The 20,147-nt window shown below is 45.1% G+C and overlaps 1 protein-coding gene across 2 annotated transcripts in view; it reads right to left on the reverse strand.

The window, feature by feature from the left end:
- Nucleotides 1–450: 450 nt before the first annotated feature.
- The window catches only part of SLCO3A1 (solute carrier organic anion transporter family member 3A1), a gene marked incomplete at its 5' end in the record, with an annotated part of 313,818 nt that continues 294,121 nt past the window's right edge, over nt 451–20,147 (reverse strand). The window contains 3 exons of one of the 2 annotated variants that reach the window (XM_082649311.1): nt 451–576; nt 9,274–9,516; nt 19,894–19,958. In XM_082649311.1, the coding sequence (XP_082505437.1) occupies nt 494–576; nt 9,274–9,516; nt 19,894–19,958 (391 nt within the window). In that variant the 3' untranslated portion in view covers nt 451–493. Of the gene's footprint in view, nt 577–6,408; nt 9,517–19,893; nt 19,959–20,147 lie in introns of those variants that run through there. The other variant, XM_082649310.1, reaches the window with a different exon arrangement.

A 20,147-nucleotide genomic window follows, 5' to 3' on the forward strand; every position in this document is an offset into this window, starting at 1 on the left:
AGAAGCTGCAAAAATACAGAATACCACACTCAAAATCTATTGAGTATGTGCTTTTTTTCCCCCTCTGTTCTATGAAACAGGGTAATTTTTACCCCCTCCTATTAAAATCCAGACTCAGCTGCTTTTGGAAGAACTGTTGGAGCCCTCGGTCAGAGAAGCATTCCCAAGAGGGAGTTTTCTAAAGCACGTCAGCAGACCATCCCCACAGGAGCCAAAGGAGGGAATGGGCAGAAGGAAATTTGCACATCTGGTCAATATTACTCTTTAGTGATCCAGGAAAATGCCTACTCCAAGGGTTTGGAGGACTCCTGGCCACAGACACCTGCTTAGTCCTCGTCACAGGCCTGTGCTTGGGGCCTCAAAGGACCACATACTGGCCGGAGAGTCCTCACAGGGACCCTTGGGTTCTCGGGCGGGGCAGAGCACGCTAAGTCAGGCCCGCGAGGTCTGTGGGCGGTGGCGGGCTGTTCTGTGCAGGACGAGGGCCAGGCCCTCAGCTTCTCACAAAGGAGTCTTCTGAAGGTGACTGTGACTCGGGACAGGTTTTCTCAGTCTCAATGTCTTGGTACTCTGTGCCTAAAGGGGGAGGGGGGAAGAGAGCCAAGAGGAAAAAGAGATCGGTCTTTTCTGGTTTTCCTACTTATTTTTTAGGCTTATATAACAGCATCCTGGCCTTCCAGTGGAATGGATAAGAGCAGGAAGTCATGTCAATAAAACGCTACGTTTTGCTCCACGTCACCCCAAGGAACCAGACTCCAAGCCCGAAGACCTTTATGTCGGCCAAATTTTTCTGAGAAGCGCATATCTATACATGTCTGTACCAACACCTACGTGGATGTTTACTCTATGGGCAGGAATAAGCTGCATCCCCGTCATCAACTTATCTTCATCCTCGTAAGTCACCAGTGACAGACACTGTCACTGCAATCTCTGTTGAACAGGTGGCTGTGTACCAGAGGGAACCTCCTGGCATTCTAACGTCATGCTTTCTCCTCCAGCATTTGGGACCAGTTTGCTTTTCATTCAGCCACAGAGGGTCACCACATGCTGAGTGAAAGAATCTCCTCGTTGGAGCAAGGTTTTTAAGCCTCCACAACACTTCTGAAATAGATGCTGCGGCTTCATTTAAAAGGCACGAAAAACCCAGCTTCGTCCCTGTGATGATTTACAAGTTGTGTAGGTCTCCATGACCATGACATGCAGCTTTCCTGTTCGATGATAGCCAGAGCGGTACCATGGAAATCCCCACTCATTTCCTTGTCCTCTCTAGACTCTGACCCGGTAGTACAAAAGGTGACAATGTGGAAATGTCACTCCTTTCCTCAGGATTTTGCAGCTGAGACCTGGCTTATAGGAGATGCAGCTCACATGTTCTGGACAGTTTGGAGAATCCTTCTCAACTTTCACAAGGTTCAAGTTCTTTTAGTCTTGGGGGCTCTGTTAGAAGCCATGGGGGCAGGGAGTTGGGGAAGGTGGGACAGAAGTGAGAGAGATGGGGTTGGTTCTTGTGTGCAGAATGAATCAGGCAGAGAATGATGGGGAGATGGTCAACTTCTGCTGACGTGGCTAAGGTGGAAAAAGGAAGGAGGAGTGTTTCTAAAGGTCTCCAGTGTTTACTGAAGGAAAAAAAGTTCTTCTCATTTTAGATCTCTGTGCCGGTAGGCAAAGTTTGGCAGAGGTTTTCACTGCCAGCTCTTGCCTCATTTCTCTATGGAATTATAGACTTTTGTAGGGGTTTCTGACAGTAGATGCCTTCCTGGCTTCATCAAAGCTTCCTGAGGAGCCAGCCAGATCTGCGTTCTCACTTTGGTGGCGTTTGTGGTGTCATGGAGAGAGCACTGGTTCAGGAGTCAGACAGACCCGACATTGGCTCCTGGTGACTTTCTAACTAGCTGTGTGACCTTGGGAAGCTTTGGTTTACTGAGCCTTAGTTTTCTGATCTGTAAAGTGGAAACAGTGATACTTACCTCACAGGGCAGGTGTGAGAAAGCTGCTGAGAATATTACCTGGGATCAGGCCTTATGGCCCCTGGCACGTGGGTAGCAGCCTCATAATAAGCATGAGCTTCCAGCCCCTTTCCTCCTTTAAGGGGCTGGGCTAGAGCACAACTGATGTGTTAGCTGGGTTCCTCTTATAATGAAACTTCCTACGTTGCATACTTCCACTTCATTTTATGGTCTTCGATTATAAAATCCAACAGTCTTGACAAACCCATCTCCACGAGAGTTACCTTCTATTAAGTTAGCATGAATTTAAGAGGAACATTATTTTCTGGGATGTAATGGGATGGTAAAAATCTCAGCCTACAGGATGTTAAACCTCCAGAAAATTTACTATGGTTGTTCCATCTGCTCCTGGTAAGAGAACATAATCACTTTACCTCACAGAAAAATATTCAGAATCGGTGCTAATCATCAATTACTGATTGTTGGCCTGAGTCGTTAATACAAAAATCAAAACATCTAGAAACTCTGTTCCTAAAAGTCTAGTATTTGATAATAGAGCAAGACATATCTCCAACCAGTGACTAGCATCGGTGTGTCTGAGGCCCTGGCCTGGAGCCGAGCTCCTGAGGTTGATGCTGAGGACTGCAGGGGTGCCAGGTGGGAGGGCTGTCCGGGGTCTCTCCCACTGGAGCTGATGACCAGTGCTGAGGACTGTCTCCCTGGCATTTCAGCACTTTGAAATTGCATTTCAAAATGCATTAGAGTGGAGGCATCATCTCCTGTTTCCTCTTACCTGCCTGCTTCTGGTAGAACATCCCAAATAAGTTATCACTGGGCTCTGTGGTTAAGACTGGGAACAACACAGGAAGAGCAGATGTCCCCAGAATACAGCTGTTGCCATGTCCCCGTTGTTATGATAGGGGGCATGCGAGAGCGTGGGGGGCATCCGCAGTCCATTTGAGTTGGAGTCTTCTGAATAGGACATCCCTACAGGTGGGAAGGGTCTCTCATTTCCTGCCCAGGATGGAGGGAGTACCCATAAAGGCAAAGAACACGAGCTTTGGACTTGTTGACCTGGGTTTGAAACTCGGCTTTGTGACCTTGAGCCAATTCTGGAAGCTTTCCCAGACTCATTTTCCTTTCGTGTAAACTGAAGTTTAATAACTGCTTCTGCCTCACAGGACTATGGTTGAGATTAAACGAGCTAATACATGTGATAAGCTGGTTCATACTAAGTGCTTGGTAAATGTCAGCTACTATTATTATTAGTTATTATTCATGCTTACCAATTATTCCACTGGGCATATCTACTAGCTTTCTAGTGCCAAGGTTTCGTCTTGGAGGGAAGAAACTCGAGACACTATTCAGTATCTGGATTCAATCTCCTTTGTCTTGTTCCTGCATTTTCCCCTCCCATGTCCAATTCCATCACTTAAGAAAAACAGATGATTACTCTGGTAGAGCTAGGAAGTGAGTGTCAGGGCTGGAAGATACTGTAGATTGTATAGTTCCAATTCCCCTCGTTACACAGGAGAAAGATAATGTTGCCTTCATTGCAAACCCTGACGACAATGGGATACTTACCTCTTTCTTGGAAAATGGGATACCTGAATTAGATTTTTAAGGCTGAAGGACCCTTCCAATCCATGACTCAGCCCAGGCTACAGTGGCCTCTGCTGCTACAGTCCATCAGACTGTATGCCATGCTGCTTCAGACCTCGTTGTTTTCCAGAACAGAGATCAGCATGCTACAGCCCTCCCTCAGCCAAACCCAGAGACTGCCTGTCTTTGTAAAAAAAAGCTTTATTGGAGCACAGCCCGCTCATTTGTTTACACATTGTCTCGGGCTGCTTCCCTGCTATGACAAAAGAGTAGTGGCCACAAAGACTCAATGATCCTCAAAGCCTAAAATGGTTACAACCTGGCCCTTATGGAAGGTTTGTGAACTTGCTCTGCTGGTCCTGTCGATGGAGGGTCTCTTCCCCTGGCTCCCTGGCAGACATCCACTGCTCTTTGGTTCTTGTTTTCTAGACCACCGGCTCTCTGAAGCCTTCCTGATTCTTGATGCCATGATGCAGAACTTCCCAGCTCCCTGAAACAGCCCTCATTGCTCCCAGACACAGACAGACAGACAGACAGACCCTGGCTCTTAAAATGACTATTCTATTGCTTTTATTTGTGTTCAGGTCTGTTTCAATCATTAAACTTTGAGTTCTTGGAGGGTGGGACCATGTCTTCTCTACCTTTGTACCTGGTTCAGAGCCTGGCACACAGTCAACATTTTAATGAAGTAGTGAGTGAATAAACACATCACTGGAAATTATCAAGCTCATATAATGCTCCCCTAAATGGCACTAATCCTGCCAAGGAAAACTGTGCTACCATGTGGAGGGTCCCTGAGAAGCATGAGCTCTGTCCTTATCTCCATGGCAGTCACAGATTTCTAATGTGCTGGGGAATCCTGGCTTTTCTGAATTCCCCATTTCAGGCTTTTTAACTCATGTCCTCCCTGCCATGATAACCAAGCACTCTGAGGTCACCTACAAGCATGAGGGAGGGGAGACACAAGTGGGTGGCTGTGTGCAGACAGTGTAAATTCCCGTGTGATCCTAGCAACAGGCCCCGCAAGAGGCATCTGAACAATGTCTTTCTTGCACGTTCTGCCAGTTAAGAGATTCCTCTGTTTTACCAATTTATTCCTGAGTAATACCCCAGGGGGGCTAGGTCCAAAGGCTAGCGGTAGGGCTGGTCACTCTCAGAGATTAAGTCCTCACAGCTGTTCAGAACTCAAGAATTTGAACTGAGTTGGGAGAGGTGAATAAGGAGGAAACAAGGAGGGAAGGGCAGAGAGGAGGAAAAGGACTCTGTTTATGCCTCAGACTAATTTCCAGGCTCAATTTAATTTCACTAGCACCCTCTCTTGGAAAATGTCGCACCTCTGAGGGATTTGATCTGGATTCTAACCGAAAGGGAAACACAGACCATGGCTCAAAGGAGGCTGTTGAGAGGCACTGACATGAGCTCAGTGGAGTAATTAAGCCCCTACTACGTGTCCGGCACCTTCTCCTGGACAGATACTGGTTCTCCATCGAAACAGGTAAGAACAGCACAAGACAGCAAATATTCTGTTAGACTGAAAAACTGCTTGTCTGTTTTTCTCCCCTCATCCAAACCAAACCAAACATACAAACAACAAAACAGTAGGGTGAACACCACCAAAACATACAAACAACAAAACAGTAGGGTGAACACCACCAAACAGGACAGAAGCTTACCCTGTCCTGTCCCTCTGCTCTTGATTGTATAATCAGCTGCATTGATTTCTACAGGTTGAACTTTATTGCTTCACGTTGCTCAGGAGTACATTCAGGACTCCCAAACAGGGCTTAGAACACAGGCCTGGTGGGCTTGACTGGGTGGAGAAGAAACCACACTTCCCATGACCTGAACAGCGGGCAGCAAGAAAAACAGCCTTGTAGGCTCATGTGGAACCAACAGCTTCTTCTCCTCAGAGGGTTTCCCTGTGAGTATATATATGTTTCCATTTTACATGCTCCTCAGGAATGGCCTGCTTTGGAAGTGTGGAAGATAATCTATTAGCAACCACGGCAGAATCTTTTTCCTGAGAAACTTCCTCAGGAGTGGTGTGGCTATCATCCCAGGGACCAGCTGGCCGCCTTGAACAGAACATTTCTGTGGGTCACCTTGGGCCTGCGTGCAAGGCATGGGAAATGTTGCCACGCCCGAGCGAGGGGATGCTCTAGGTTATTATTGGAGATGGGGAAGTGGAATCAGGGATTTGAATGTAGAGACACCACTTAACCAAACTCTACAAATCATCACTAGGGGAAGCTATTCCACTGGAGGGTGGGGAGAAAGAAGCGATTTTTATGGAGAAGCACGTTCCTTCCTGCTCGGAAGACATTAGGAAGTCTGTCAAAGGATTCCTTAGAAGCTCTTGGTTTCCCCTTATTACTTTGCCTGTTAAGGGCTGCTAGCAAACTCCTTAGGGGACTCGTGAGCAGAAGCATCTCTGGCTCCTTCGTTAGCTGTGAGGAAAGCCCACATGCTGCGGCCTCCTGGAGTGGCAGTGTCCCTGGGGTGCCTGGGAGCTTCACAGCCTTCCTCTGTGGAGGCGTGAAGAAGGCAGCAAAGCTGCTGGGCTTCCCTGACAGCGCACAGCCTCAGCAGGAGGAAGACAGCAAACTCCGTCCCCCAGAGACAGAGACTCTAGAAAATGTGTTCACTTCATATGCAGGAATATTACTGGTAGAAACCTTTTTGGTCTATATGTAGGAGTTACAAAAACCTGTTGCAAGTTGCAGCAAAGAGAGCCTTTCCATCCATCCCTGGGCACCTTCCACTAAGGTGGTGGAGGGCTTTGTAGCAGAAGAGAGAGAACGTTAGCATTCACTTTCTAGGTTTATTCCGTCCCTTACATTTTTGTTTTCCATAAGTCCAATGAAGATCTCCCCAGGAAATCTTTCCATTTAAAATCCTGCTCAAAACCAAGCAAATAATCAAGGGGCTGGATTGGGAAGGGTATGTACAACGGTTCCTTGTAGCACAAAAGGAAAATTAAAGCTAGACTAGGTTTTCTGTTCTGGAGTATGGGAGAGAAATTCAAATTTTTAAAGGTGACAACAACACATGTTAGAGCCCTCTTACAAGAGGGGCCTTTAAATTTCGATCCAGTTGTTGATAAAACTGAGCCCTGGAGTTGTTTTCCTTTGTCATCCTAACCTCTTATTCAGCCTAAAATCTTAGGAAAAATAGCCCAAATGCAAAGAGTTTTCAAAAATCTTTTTTAAAAAACAAAAACACAAATAGCCCCATGAAACACGAGGTTCTGCAGCCTCCGTGGGTGTGGACTGATTTGGGGGAGCTACACGATCATATACAAGAGGGCAGTGATCTATTAGCAATACATTTTCAAGACAAAACCAACCCAACACCTATACAGGATGGAATCACAGCCTCGGGAGCCACAGAGTGTACACAGTTTATGAATTGTTGGAGAACAATCCCACCTTTAACTAGTTAACATATTGATGAGCGTCCCCATTTTCAGGAACAAGGACAGACTCAAGCAAAACACAGGAGGAAGCTCTTCCAGAAGCATCCTGTCCCGGGATGCAGCTGATCACGGTGGCTCCGCACCGCGACACAAGCTTCTTTCGGGCATCCTTGCTCCGTGGGGCTTTTCTCTAGTTTGGGGCTGTAACTCAAACTGCCCCATTTACAGCGTTTGTTAAAAATTCATCACAATGCCCCTCTCCCCCCGCCCCACTCTTTTCTTTCCTGATTCTCTTGTGGCCTTCTAGATGACCTGAAAATACGTGTCTGTCTGAGGTGAAAAAGCCAACCAACCAACCCATCCTTGGGGTCTTTCCAGGCCCAGGAGTGGCCTAGATCAAGGTCACTGCAATAGCATGAAAGGTGGGTTAACTGGACCCTGTGTGTGCATGTGCGCGTGCTCTCTCTCTCATAAACTCTGCCCCTTCTGCAAACGGCCCCACCAGGCCGAGTCAGCTGGATGCAAGAGGTTTTCCTGTGATTCTTACCCCAAACAACGGTAGGTTCGCTTCTAGCTGTTTGAGATTCAGCCACTTTCAAAACACATACAGACAAAGGCCTCTTAGTTCAAGACTGACCCTGAAGATATTAGACATTTTCAGGCAGTGAACGTGCAGTAGCTTCCAGGAGCTTGTGGGTCTGTTATCCCAGACACTACATGCTGCTCAAAGCTTGTGCTAGGGAACTGTTCTTTTTTCCGTCTCCTCTCCCCAGAAGCCCTGCACCCATACACACAACCCACAGCTGAGCGTGTCTCCGCTGCAGGTTGAAAAGAACACCTCTTGGCATGTGAAGCAGGCATATGAAAGGGCTTCCCGTGACAGTGATCACTGAATCATGGGGAATAAATGGAGAAGGCAAATTTGCAATTCATCACGTTATCCCCTGTTGCCTCAAATGTGATCCTTTTAAAGGCAGGGTGCATATACACTCTCTTTTTTAAGCTTTTTTTTTTTTCTTTTAACACACTGCATATTCTTGTTTTCACAGACTATCCAAATGAGGATAAAATGATAAAAAAATTACAATAGATTAATTGCATCCCTTGAATAACATTATATTTTTGGTGCATTAAAAAAGGAGAAAAGTAAAAGCAACCAGCGTAATAAATTCGGCCTAGAGAACTGTGTTAGTGACTGAAGGGTTAACACAGATTTGAGAAGTAGTTAAAAATAGTATCAGAGGATTACACATACAACAGTTTGAAATTCATATGCATTGCATTTTTTTCCTTAAAAATGGCAAAATGTTTGGCAAATGTAAGCAAATGACTTGGACTAGGTTGGGTTTCACCGGCTCTGAGCGAAGTCAGTCATAGCCAGGCGAGGCCCATTGCTTCCTGAGGTCACTCTGCGGGGCTGGGGGACGCACCCCAATGGGAGGTGCTGCGGGGAAGGGGAGGTGCTGGCCCCCCCATGTCCGGCTCCCCCTGGGGCCCTCAGTCTTGAGAAATGGAAATGGAGCTGGTGAGAGGTGTCAATTACAGTCTCCAGCACAGATCACCCTTTAGCATCGCTGAGAGAACTCTGGGGCCTTGAACCACATGTGTAGACTGGGTGAGTCGTCCACACAGCGACCCATATTGCAAAAGTTAGAGAAGTGGGCCTCCACTCCTCCGACTTGGGTGCCCCTCCACCCCCGTGTGGGCGGGGAGGGTGGCATGGGGTGTGTCACTAGTGCTTATCCTGGCAAATGTTGTCAACTTGGGTTTTTTAGTAGACTTCTTTTTTTTAATATATATATATTTTTTTGTTTTGTATGTGTATATATATCCAGAAAGGTCCGTCCTCCAAGCCGGCCACCACTGTTCCCTGAATTTGGCAGTGCCTGTTGCTTGCAGCTGTCGGCATCCTGAAAAAACCATGAGGTGCCTTCAAAGAGTAGACTCTGAGCCCCAGGAGGTTGCATGTCAACCACGTGATCCCACGCTCTCCTTAGTTTGAATCCTGTCTGGCTCTGATTTTGAGAAAAAGGACAAAGGTGCTGTGTGTACATGTGTGTGTGTGTGTCTCTGTGTGTATTGAGTTTTTTTTTTAAACTTTTTTCTTTTTTTTCTTTTTTTAGGAAAAATGACCCTTGGATGACTAATACAGAGTTCAACCCTCCTTCAGTCACTATAAAACAGACTCCATGTTCTCACACCACTCATGATCTTCAAGGTTATAGATAAATTTTGTCCTATGTGTCTGGTTGGCGGGCACAGGGTCCCTCCCCAGATTGTCTAGGGTCAGAGTAGAGGCAAAGAACTCACTGGTGCTCAGCCCGCCCTCGTGGTTTTTGATGTATCGTTTATAGTTTTTCCTCAGGCACTGCCACGTGGTGGTGTAGAGGAGGAAGGCAAAGGACTTGAGCGCAATGGCGATGCTGACGTACAGGTATCTGTAGGCCACGTTGTCGTAGAGGACGCAGGCGCCTTGCTCCCCACAGAATGTGCTCCAGAACAGGCAGGTGGAGTCGATGCCGGCCCCGAAGATGAGTGGTGGGGGGATGAAGCCTGTCAGAGGGAAACGGACAGTTAATGTTTGGGCTCGAACGGCTGGTTCGATGGAGAGAAGGGCTCCCCTGTCCCCATACGTATCTCTTCCGACAGGACCGCAGGGTTCGTGGACCACATTCAGTGGTTCTATAGCACAGTGGGGTAAAGACCCTGTCAGGAGGTCGAACTGCTTGGGTTCTAATCTCAGCTCTGCCTCTTCCTGCACAAGCCTGTGCAAGTTATTTAAGCCCTCTGTGCCTTAGTTTCCCCATCTGCAAGATGGGGTTAGTAACATCAGTCCTTCTCAGATCACTGTGAAGGTTGGCTCATTGAATACATGGAAAGCATTTAGAACAGTGCGTGGCACAGAGTAAACACAAATGACATCTGGGATCATCACCCACTGAGAGTCTGAGAAGGAAGAGTCTTCCCTGAAGGGAGACATTCTTGGTGTCACTCAAAGCAGTGCACCCTTGTAGAGGAAACTGCTAAGAGGCATCATACTCTGCGTATTGCTCTTTTGCATGGAGCTTCTGAGGCTGTGTGGGCTCTTGAGAGGAGGGAGTTGGAACCAGAGGGGACCAGAGGTTGAAAATGAGTACACTACACCTTATGTGTGTGTATATATAATACGCACACACACATATACATATGAAGGATGTGTTCTCATATGTGTATATATACAAAGATATGTAAGTATACACGTGTGTATGGTTTAATAGCTGGAAAATATCTGCACACATACTGACAACTTTCCTTCCCCTAAATATTACCACTGGAACAGAATACTTTTCATTCTGAACCAGGAACCGGTTTTAAAACCTTCACAATAGATCATTTCATGCACCTACAATCAGTCATCGAAAAAGGCAGACGAGATGGAAACTATTCATCATCCTTAATTCAGTTCTCTGTTACTCTCTGCATTCATGTGCCTGCTGCTACCCCCGAGCTCAAAGGTTATCAGGCCTGGCTGCACATTAAAACCCTCTGAGGTGTCCTACCCGAGACCAATTAAATTGGAATATTGGGTATGTGGCCTGGTCATCAGCATTGTTAAAATAAAACATTCCCAGGCGATTCTGCCCTGTTGGGGGAAAAATGTTTCATCTGTATTATGGGAAAGCAATGGATGGGCCATTAATACAAATTAATTGCTTCGGAAGAAACAGTGTCCCCAAGGCCAGAATATGGTACCAATCATCTTCGGTGAGAAGCAGGAAGTGATCCCTGGAAGCAGGTGGTGACAATTCCCATATCCCAGTGCCAAGGTACCCTGATACCCTGAGCATTCTTTTCAGCCCTGGACTGAGTTTCACTTTTGTATTAAGGAAAATCCCACTGACAATTTGATGAGATATCGACCTTTCCTTCAGAAAAATACATCTACCCACAAAATCGCATCCACATTTCAGGGGTTTCATGGACCCCTGAAGTCCATCCATGATCACCAGAATAAGAATGGCTATGTTATATCCACAGCAGAGCCTCAGAGGGCAGCCTGGAAGAGGGGGGCTTAATGAAGGAAGCAGCACTTCCTTGGTTTGTTTTTTTAATTGAAGTCTAGTTGATTAACAATGTTATGTTAGTTTCAGGTGTACAGCAGTGATTCAATTACACATATCTATTCTTTTTCAGATTCTTTTCCATTATAGGTTATTACAAGACATTGAATACAGTTCCCATGCTATATGGTAGGTCCTTGTTGTTTATCTATTTTATATGTAGTTGTGTGAATCTGTTAATGCCAAACTCCTAATTTATCCCTTCCCTCCCTTTCCCCTTCGATAACCATAAGTTTGTTTTCTAGTCTATGTCTGTGAGTCTGTTTCCTTGTTTGTTTGGTTTTTTTTAACATCTTTATTGGAGTATAATTGCTTTACAATGGTGTGTTGGTTTCTGCTGTATAACAAAGTGAATCAGCTATATGTGTACATACATCCCCATATCTCCTCCCTCTTGCGTCTCCCTCCCTCCCACCCTCCCTATCCCACCCCTCCAGGTGGTCACAAAGCACCAAGCTGATCTCCCTGTGCTATGTGGCTGCTCCCCACTAGCTATCTATTTTATGTTTGGTAGTGTATATATGTCCATGCCACTCTCTCACTTTGTCCCAGCTTACCCTTCCCCCTCCCCATGTGCTCAAGTCCATTCTCAACATCTGCGTCTTTATTCCTGTCCTGCCCCTAGGTTCATCAGAACCATTTTTTCTTTTCTTTTTTTTTTTACATTCCATACATATGTGTTAGAGTCTGTCATACAGCGTTTCCTTGGTTTTAATAACTGGCCTGGGATGGCATGGGGACAGAACTGCATGATCCTATCAGTGCTGATGCGGTTGGCAGGGCTTCCTCCTGGGCCCAGGTGCCTCAGCACTTATCCTTAGCACTGTCCAACTCTGTCGATTGTTACCCCAAAGAGAAACCGCCCCCCACCCCCAGGAAGAAATTTTCATTGAAACTGCAATTAAATCTCTCTGGCAGCTTGAGTTAATAAACTCCAAACTCAAATTCCCAATACAACCTGCTCCCTCTTTGCAGCTCCCAGGTCAGGTTGGTCTTGGTGGGTGGAAACTCACATTCCCAGCATTCTCTGCCCCAAAGGCTGCCCAGGTGTTTGAGATCTTTCTCACTAACCAGTGTGTCTTCTCCTGACCCCCAACAGATACCTTTCTTCATTTAACTGAAAAAGAGCCAACTGGAGGAACTGCCATGGCAACCACCGATAGACACTGAGCTACACTCCACATTACTTAGGTAAAGAAATGGCGATCTGGAGCCAGTTTAGATTGTGGATAGACCTGGGGATCAATGGGACAAATCTGGCCTGTTCCTGTGGCCCAGTGGGAGAATGCAGATCCATTCACTTGTCTATCTGTCAGAGTTTTACTAGGTTGTAATTGGCTCCCATGCTCCTCCCTCCTTTTCCTTCTGCCTCTCTTGTCCTAGCCCCACCCACCACCAGGCAATGGGAAGCCAAGACTATGACACCTCTGGTATAAGCTCTGCCAAGGGAAGGAACTGATGGTACAGGGCCGCTCGCTCCACAATGCCCGGGTGCCTGAAGAGTTGTATGCAAATCCAAGTTGGGCAAATCAGGTCATATTTTAAGCACATTGCAGGAAATGTACAGTATCATGGAACCATTCATTAATGCCTGCTTAAATTAAAAAAAAAAAATCCCTCTAAAGTGCCAATAGGTAACTCTTTCACATACCTGATCCGAGTGAGGATTTTTATAACATGGAGTTGTCTTAAAGTAGGGCATATTTCTACGTGCTAACGATGTCCGTTTTATCCTTGTCAAGCTTTACTATTGGATGACAAGGCCCTGGAAAGTATCAGAAAAAGCCTTCCAACAGAAATTAGAAAGCTAAGTGCCTAGCAAAGTGTTTCATGTTATACTCGATATTTTGGAGAGCACCTGTGGTCAAGATGAAAGACCCTCTCACTTAAGGAGCTGAAAGGTTGGGGTAAGTTACTTTCGGTGCCTCCGTTTCTTGATCTTTTAGGAAATAATATGGCCTGCCTGGTCAGACTCGAGGTGAGCACTCTGGTACAGATGAGGGGAGTGTTATGCAAGGGTCTGGCCCTTCCATATGGCCAGAACTTTTGCTACCTTATTTATCTTGTACAGGGGACTTGGGGGTGATAGTTTAGAATAAACTCTGGATTGGGTACCTTACGAGTCGTACCTTATAACCTTTGTGATAACCCTTTTACATTTCTGAACGCAGGAAATATTAGCTTTCTTTTCTGCCAAGTTCATCTTTTCCTTTTTGACTTAAAATGCTTTTCCAAAGGGGAGCTCTAGCTCTCAGGTCCTGAATTCCAGGTGTGCAGAGAATATTAGAGACGAAGCACTTGCTGGATCTCTTACTTAGAGGCCTTTGCCATTCTAGAACTCATCTGATTAGTGACAGAAGGGAGGTAAGTTGGGTGAGGTGTATGTTAGTACCTACTTCTGCTGTTATGTCCTCAGTTACCTAAGGAAGAAGGAGGCAAGTGATGATAATGAAGTACTTCTTTAGAAACCGTGTGTTTTAAAAGAATGCTCTCCTCCCTGGAGCCCGCAGGAACCGTCCTCTCCCTTTTGAGCTCTTTTCTTCCTAATGTTTCCTTGGGAGAAACTCACAGATGAAGTAGGCATTAACTAAGGTCCCATCACAGGGACACTGGGAACCCACCATATGTTGGGGAGGGTATCTGGAAAGCTCAAAGCTGTTACTGGCTATTACAGAGAATATTAAAAGGATTAAATCTTACTTCCTATTACACTCAGGCCCAAATTGCAGCTATATTTCAATGCAAAAATTGCAGTGCCGCTTAAGGAAATTGTCTCTGTTTTCCTGAAATCTATTAACAAAGATTAAACCTCGGTGTCTTGTATCTTGGTTACTTAATTCACTCTCTGGGTTGAAAAGGCCAGGCCTATTTATATTCTTTGGTCTAAACTTAAAAGGTGAACAAAGGCTTTTGTAAGAAAAATAAATTCACATTCCTTTATGGGACAAGATGGAAGCTGCAAATTACTCTTGCATTTACATTTCAAAAGATATCCATTCCTCTCCCAGCTTACCTGCCAAGACCTGAATTCACCACAGAATCTCTATTCAACCTGATGGAATTACTGTTACCTCGAGCGCAAGCTAGAAAGGGATGTCAAAGTATGTTCTCCTGAAAGGGTTAATGAGTTTCTCTGTTTCAGCAATGCCAAGAAAGAGACTGGACTGTCAACATCGTCCAGCATTGTCCACGGGCACCTGACATTCCCTTTTCTTAAATCTGAGAAGTTGAGAGGAGCTACTCTATTCTCATTTCATTCCTGGCTGCCTTGTTAAACTCACTGAGGCTCAAAGACCTTAAATAACCTGCCAAAGGCCTCATGACCAGTAATGGCAGAGCTGGACTCAAGCCCGGGCATGCCTGACTGCAGTGGGGTCCATGGCAAGTATCCGATATCACCTTAGAACAGGCCAGGATGTAGATCGTGGGTGGTTCAGGTCCTTCAGGAGGTCAGATAAATCACTGGTGCTTAGTAAATGTTTGCTGAATAAACAACTAAATGCAGAGGTGAGTGGAAAGGGTCTCCCACACATTCCAGACCCTGTATCCTGCGCCCCACCATCCCATGGCTGGGGGCAACGGCCTCTCATCTGGGGTCTCTGGCTGGCTGCGCTTACTCCTTACGCACTCATTTTACGTGTTCATTTCTCCCACTTGCTGTAGAACTTCTTTATATTCAAGACTTCACAACGGGAGCTCAACAAGTGTTTGATGAACCACATCAGGAGCTTCTAAGACGTACTTCTCCTAGACCAGCTCACCAATGACCCAAGACCCAAGGACAGTCTGCTCAGGAATGACACCTGTGTACAGAGGTGCACCTTGAGGTTCCCAATGCTCTTTGCCAGCAGGTTGCTCGGGAAAACTAAGAGCAGGCATTTGTGGAGGAGAGTTTGTGGCAGGTGGTGAGTCAGCCCAAGTCATCCCTCACAATTCCCTTGAGACCCCTGTGTCTGTTACCTTATCCTATTAAAGGCTTCTCTGTAGGCCCAGTCCCAGAGGCTCAAATCCTCAGCTGTATCTTGTGCTTCTGCTGTTTCTCTCTTGCTTTCATCTAGTCCCGGGGGGGGGGGGGGTGCTCCACATTACCTCCACAATATGGCTTCCATCTGTCCTTGCCTTTTAATCCCACTGCCTTACCCTGGTCACCTTCTCTTCTTCTCAGTGCTTTAGTTATCCTGCATCCTGCTGAACCACCTTGCACCTTTCTCCCAGGTTGATCTTCCTAACTCAGAATTCTGAATATTTCCATCTCATACCATCATTTGTTCCACACTGGCAATGACTCAGCCAAGTAAAATCCTTTTTCCCTTGAAATTCAAGGTCCAAACTCTCCTAGCCCTTTACGTTACCCATACTTGCTTCATTCTCCTACTGGAGAGGGCAGGCTCTGGCTCCCACTTATTTTTATATCCTTTGAAGCATCAAGAACAGTGCTTTTGACATCGCATGATCTCAGTGTATATTTGTTTCCATTCATTTAATTTGGTGTAACATCTACGGCATGCAGTAGACCTCCAGGAGCAAGATTCTGGATCAGACCTTCGAGCGGACGTTATGCCCACACCCAGAGAGAAAAGCGGTGATCAGGCCATTTGCAAAAGGATGAAGAAGGATGGATTTGATTACATCAGGCATTCTGCTTTGAGTAGGTCATTCAGTTTTCTCTGTATTTCCTGACCTATATCCAGCTCAGTCTTCTCTCCCATTCAACTTCTACTGCTGTCCTGGGTGACCTGAACTTCTCCATGGACATGGGCGTCCACACTTTGGCCTTTCAACAGCTCACCCTCAATGTCAAGGATGTTCCCGTCCTCTCTAGTCATGCCACACACTGGGTTTTGTCACTTCACAGACACCAAAGCTTTGGCCACAGATTCTAATTCTTTTTTACATGAATTACTACATCCAGTTCCTACGTTCCTTTCTCTCTCTCCCCTCTCCTGGCTCACCTCTTCCTTATCCAGCCCAGGTACCATGGTCAATCACTTTAGCCTCACTGTGACCACCGTCCTTAATTTCTTTGCTTCACACTCCTTCCACTGCACCTACCACTGATACAACCAATGGCATTCCTAGGCTGCCACAGGCTGCTTGGGAAGCTCTTGGTGCCACACTGACATGGGCCAATGCATTCTCTGCCCCTGCCCTTTCTAACACCTCCTTTCCTTTGGCATTTAAAGCAACAAGGGGAAAATAACCTTGCCTTCACTTCTGGATCTTGCTCTCTATACTCCTCACAGCCAAGTATCTGCAAAGAGTGGTCTCGCCTCGCTGCCCCCACTTCCTCAAGCTCCGACCCACCAATGATGGTGAATCAAAGACTGAGCCTTGAGACCAGCACTGTCCAGTATGATAGCTACTGGCCACATGCAGCTACTTAAATGAAAACCAATAAAAATGAAGTGAAACTAGTTTATGGAAGCCACCTTTCAAGTGCTCCATGTGGTACAGATTTGGAGTATTTCCACCATCACAGAAAGTTCTGTTGGACAGTGTTGGTCTATACCACTCCCAACTTGCTCCTCATACTGGTCTTCCTGTTTTAATAAATAATATCCCCATGCACCACATGATCCAAATCTTTCATAAGGAGCTGTCACTGTGGATTCCTCCTTCTCAGATACTCCAGTCTGTACACTTCCATTCAGAGACTAAGCCTTGACAATTCTTCCTCTACCCACATCTCCCCATCTTGGTAGCCAGCATCTCAGCTTGGGTCTCCAGCAGCTACTCTGTTATACCAGTGGCTTGTTACTCAGTTCCCACATTCTCTACATGGTAGACAGTGGGCCTTTCTAAAAATGCACAATGGCTCTTCAATGACTTCTTCTGCCTTAGGGATAAAGGTCAAACTTGTCAAAAGGGCAGCAGCCCTTCCCTGACAGCCGCCCTCCCTAGCCCCATCTTCTGCCAGTCCCCCCAGCCTTCCTGCAGCCCCCAAACATGCTTCAGCCTTTGTTCACTTCCAGGCTTTTACTCCTTTAAGTCTCTCTGTCTAAAGCACTCTCTCCTTTTTGCTCAGCTGTGTAACTCTTCCTCGTTCTTTCTTCACGTCTTAGGTAGACAGCACAGCCTTTCAAACCCACACCCCTGTCCCCATCCCCAGGCCAGGCTAGGTGGCTCGCCCACATGTCCCCCGTCACTTGTGCTGACTGCATCTCAGATCTCGTCACACTGAACTGCGACGTCCTCATTGTATCCCCATTATCTACGTGGGGGCCAAGCACAAAGGTTGACAATGTCATGAAATCTGATTTCTCAGTTGGCCCTTCATAAACAGTAAAGGTGGTTAATCTTATTGGGTGCTGCAGGAAATGGAACCAGGCCAAGTGCAAAGACTTCTTTGATAAGCCACTTTTAATTAAAAGATGAAACTGTCCCATATCTTTCTAGAGCCATTTTCTAAACTGTGATGTGTGACCCATATGGGTAATACAATCAGTATGGTTGGTCATGATCCACTACTTAAAAAGGATGGAATGGAATAGAAAGTAGCAGAGGACATCAATGCATATTAAGGGTGAATATTTTTCATGAAATCTTTGCTTCAGCTATATTTGTGATATGTGTGTATGTAGTGGGCCATACACTGTAAACCTTATCTCTTGCTGTGGCTCACAGAGGTTGAAAAATAAATACTCTTCTAGATAATGCTTGGTTGATTATTCCTGGAGCAGACATACAAATAGAGAACCAGCTTTAGAAACAGCATGTCACATTACACATGCTCTATAATTTTCAGTTCTGTCTTCAAGTGTCCTATAATTTTCATTAACTTTTCAAAAATAGCTTGCAAATTTTCTTTCATTTTGTGCTATCAAAATTATTCTGAAGGCTAATTTTTACCAGCTATACTGAGTCCTCAGCATCTGTTTAGAGATACAGAGACCTCTGCAGCAACTCCATAGAGGGAGGGCTTTCATCTTCCCTAGTCAGCTTCTGAAAGAACTCCCTAAGAGCAGCACTGAGCTCACTTACCCGGGTATGGTCCACGGAGCTCTGAACACATTAGTGCTCAATAAATGTCAGTTTGAACACATTCATTCAACATTTTCAGAAATAAGGGTCCCCTACTTGCTACCTGATATTACACATTCATCTGTCCATCCACCCAAACCAGGGTGAAGTGGGGGAGCATCACCACACATGCATTTTTCTATCCTCCCAATGGTAAGAGAAAAAAAAATCAGCATAATTGGTACCCTGTGCAGTTAGAGAGCTCTAAAAGCCACTACAACTTCCAGGAAGGCTTAAATGTTTTAGTCTGAATTACTGCTGAACTTGTTTGAACTAGGTATTATTATACCTAGAACATTTCTATTTTCCATGAACCAGAAATAAGACAAAGATGCCATTTAAGTTTCTCCATATGTACCAACAGATGTGGATTGATAGTGATTGAGAAGATTCTGAGGTCTTGTCCTGGGCATGGCAAAAGTGATCACAGCAATTGATTGAAAGTTGTTGTTTGCTATAGACAGAGATAGGGCATGTGTCATGTATTTGCCATTCCCCAGGGAAAACCTTACCTTATTAATGGATTTAAGGGTGAATAATTTTCTTTCACTTATCAATTATATAGGAAGTAATCTCATTCTGCAAGTAATAAAATCTATATATATTCATTCAAATTTTAAAAACAAATTTAGAAAATATCATTTATAGCCTCACTATTCAATGATAATAGCTGATACCATTTTCACATCTAGCTTTCCGGTATTTTTCCATATTTATGTATACTTTAAAAACATTTGCACATATATTATAGACCTCTTTTTCCCCCTCCACATATCATGTGCCTTTTCCAAGTCTATGAATATTTTTCTTTCCACAACTTTAAAGGGGAACATAAATCCTACTGGAATTAGCACTCATAATGGACTTAACTAATTCCCTGCTGTTGGGTATTTAGGCTGTTGCCAATTTTTAACTTTTATAGACATTTTTATAAACATTTCTATAGTTAATTCTTTATGCTCATCCAGATTATATACTATTTGGAATGAGAAACTTTATTTTTACTCTGAAGATATAGGCCATGGTTACTTCCCTTTCCACATCTATTTACCATTTAATGTCCATTAAAGAAGACCACAGCTTTATTATCCAAGAAAAAAAGTTGTCCTATCTTGATCTTGGCCTTGACAAAGGGAGTTCATAAAGCAACAGTGTGGTCTAGAGGGAGAAGGGTTACCTTGTTGGCCTTTCCAGCTTCTCCCCAGCCAGTCCCAGCACCCCGGAAGAACCATGGGCTATTCCCATCCTGTTTTCCCATCTTAAAAATTGGGGCGTTAGACTTAATTCCTTCTATCCATACCAAACCTTGGAATGTAGGGTCTATAGCATGAAGGTCATATTTGCCCCATCCAGGAAACCCAAGGTAAATAAACTAAATCAGTTTGGAAAAATTTAAAGGATGCAAAGTTTCCATCTGCGAAGCACTGTGAGAACACCTCTCTCCTCGAGCTGGAAGCCCCATAAGTGAAGCATTTCACAAGCTGCTCATGGGTTGCTTAATGAGGGTTCCAAATGACCCCATCAAATTTCTTTCCCTTGGGTGCCATCGCTTTTCCTCCTTATGCCAATAAGAATTAAGGGTGGTACAAAGGCATAGTTGATATCAACAAAAACTCTGCAATATCCAGGGAGTGTGTGAGTTTAGGTCTAAACCCTGAGCAAAATTAACAGAATTGATGTTTCTCTTGTTTACCAAAAAACCTCATAGGAAAAATGATAAACTCAAGAAAGGGGATGATTCCACTGATATGTACTCACCTGGTTATAAGCATCCAATTCATTATTGAGGAAACAAAGAGATAATACGTACCCAACAAACGGAGGAGGAGAAAAAGAACTCCCAGGGCGTAGGATTTGAGTTCAGGGCTGACTGTCCTACATGCAAAGAAGAGAAGAGGAAAAAAGAAAAGATGCTTATCACTCCACTTTAATTAACAGACCCCAGAGTCATCTGCTGCTGTCTGTCAGAGTCCTTCTGTAGAAAATTATTAATGGTTTTGTGCTTTTGGTTTTTTTTTCACTTTCCCTGCCTAAACTCTGAAAAATCCCTGCAATTGCAGTGAC

The sequence above is a fragment of the Grampus griseus genome (genome assembly GCF_964374135.1).
Source record: "Grampus griseus genome assembly, chromosome: 2".
Classification (NCBI taxonomy): Eukaryota; Metazoa; Chordata; class Mammalia; order Artiodactyla; family Delphinidae; genus Grampus; species Grampus griseus.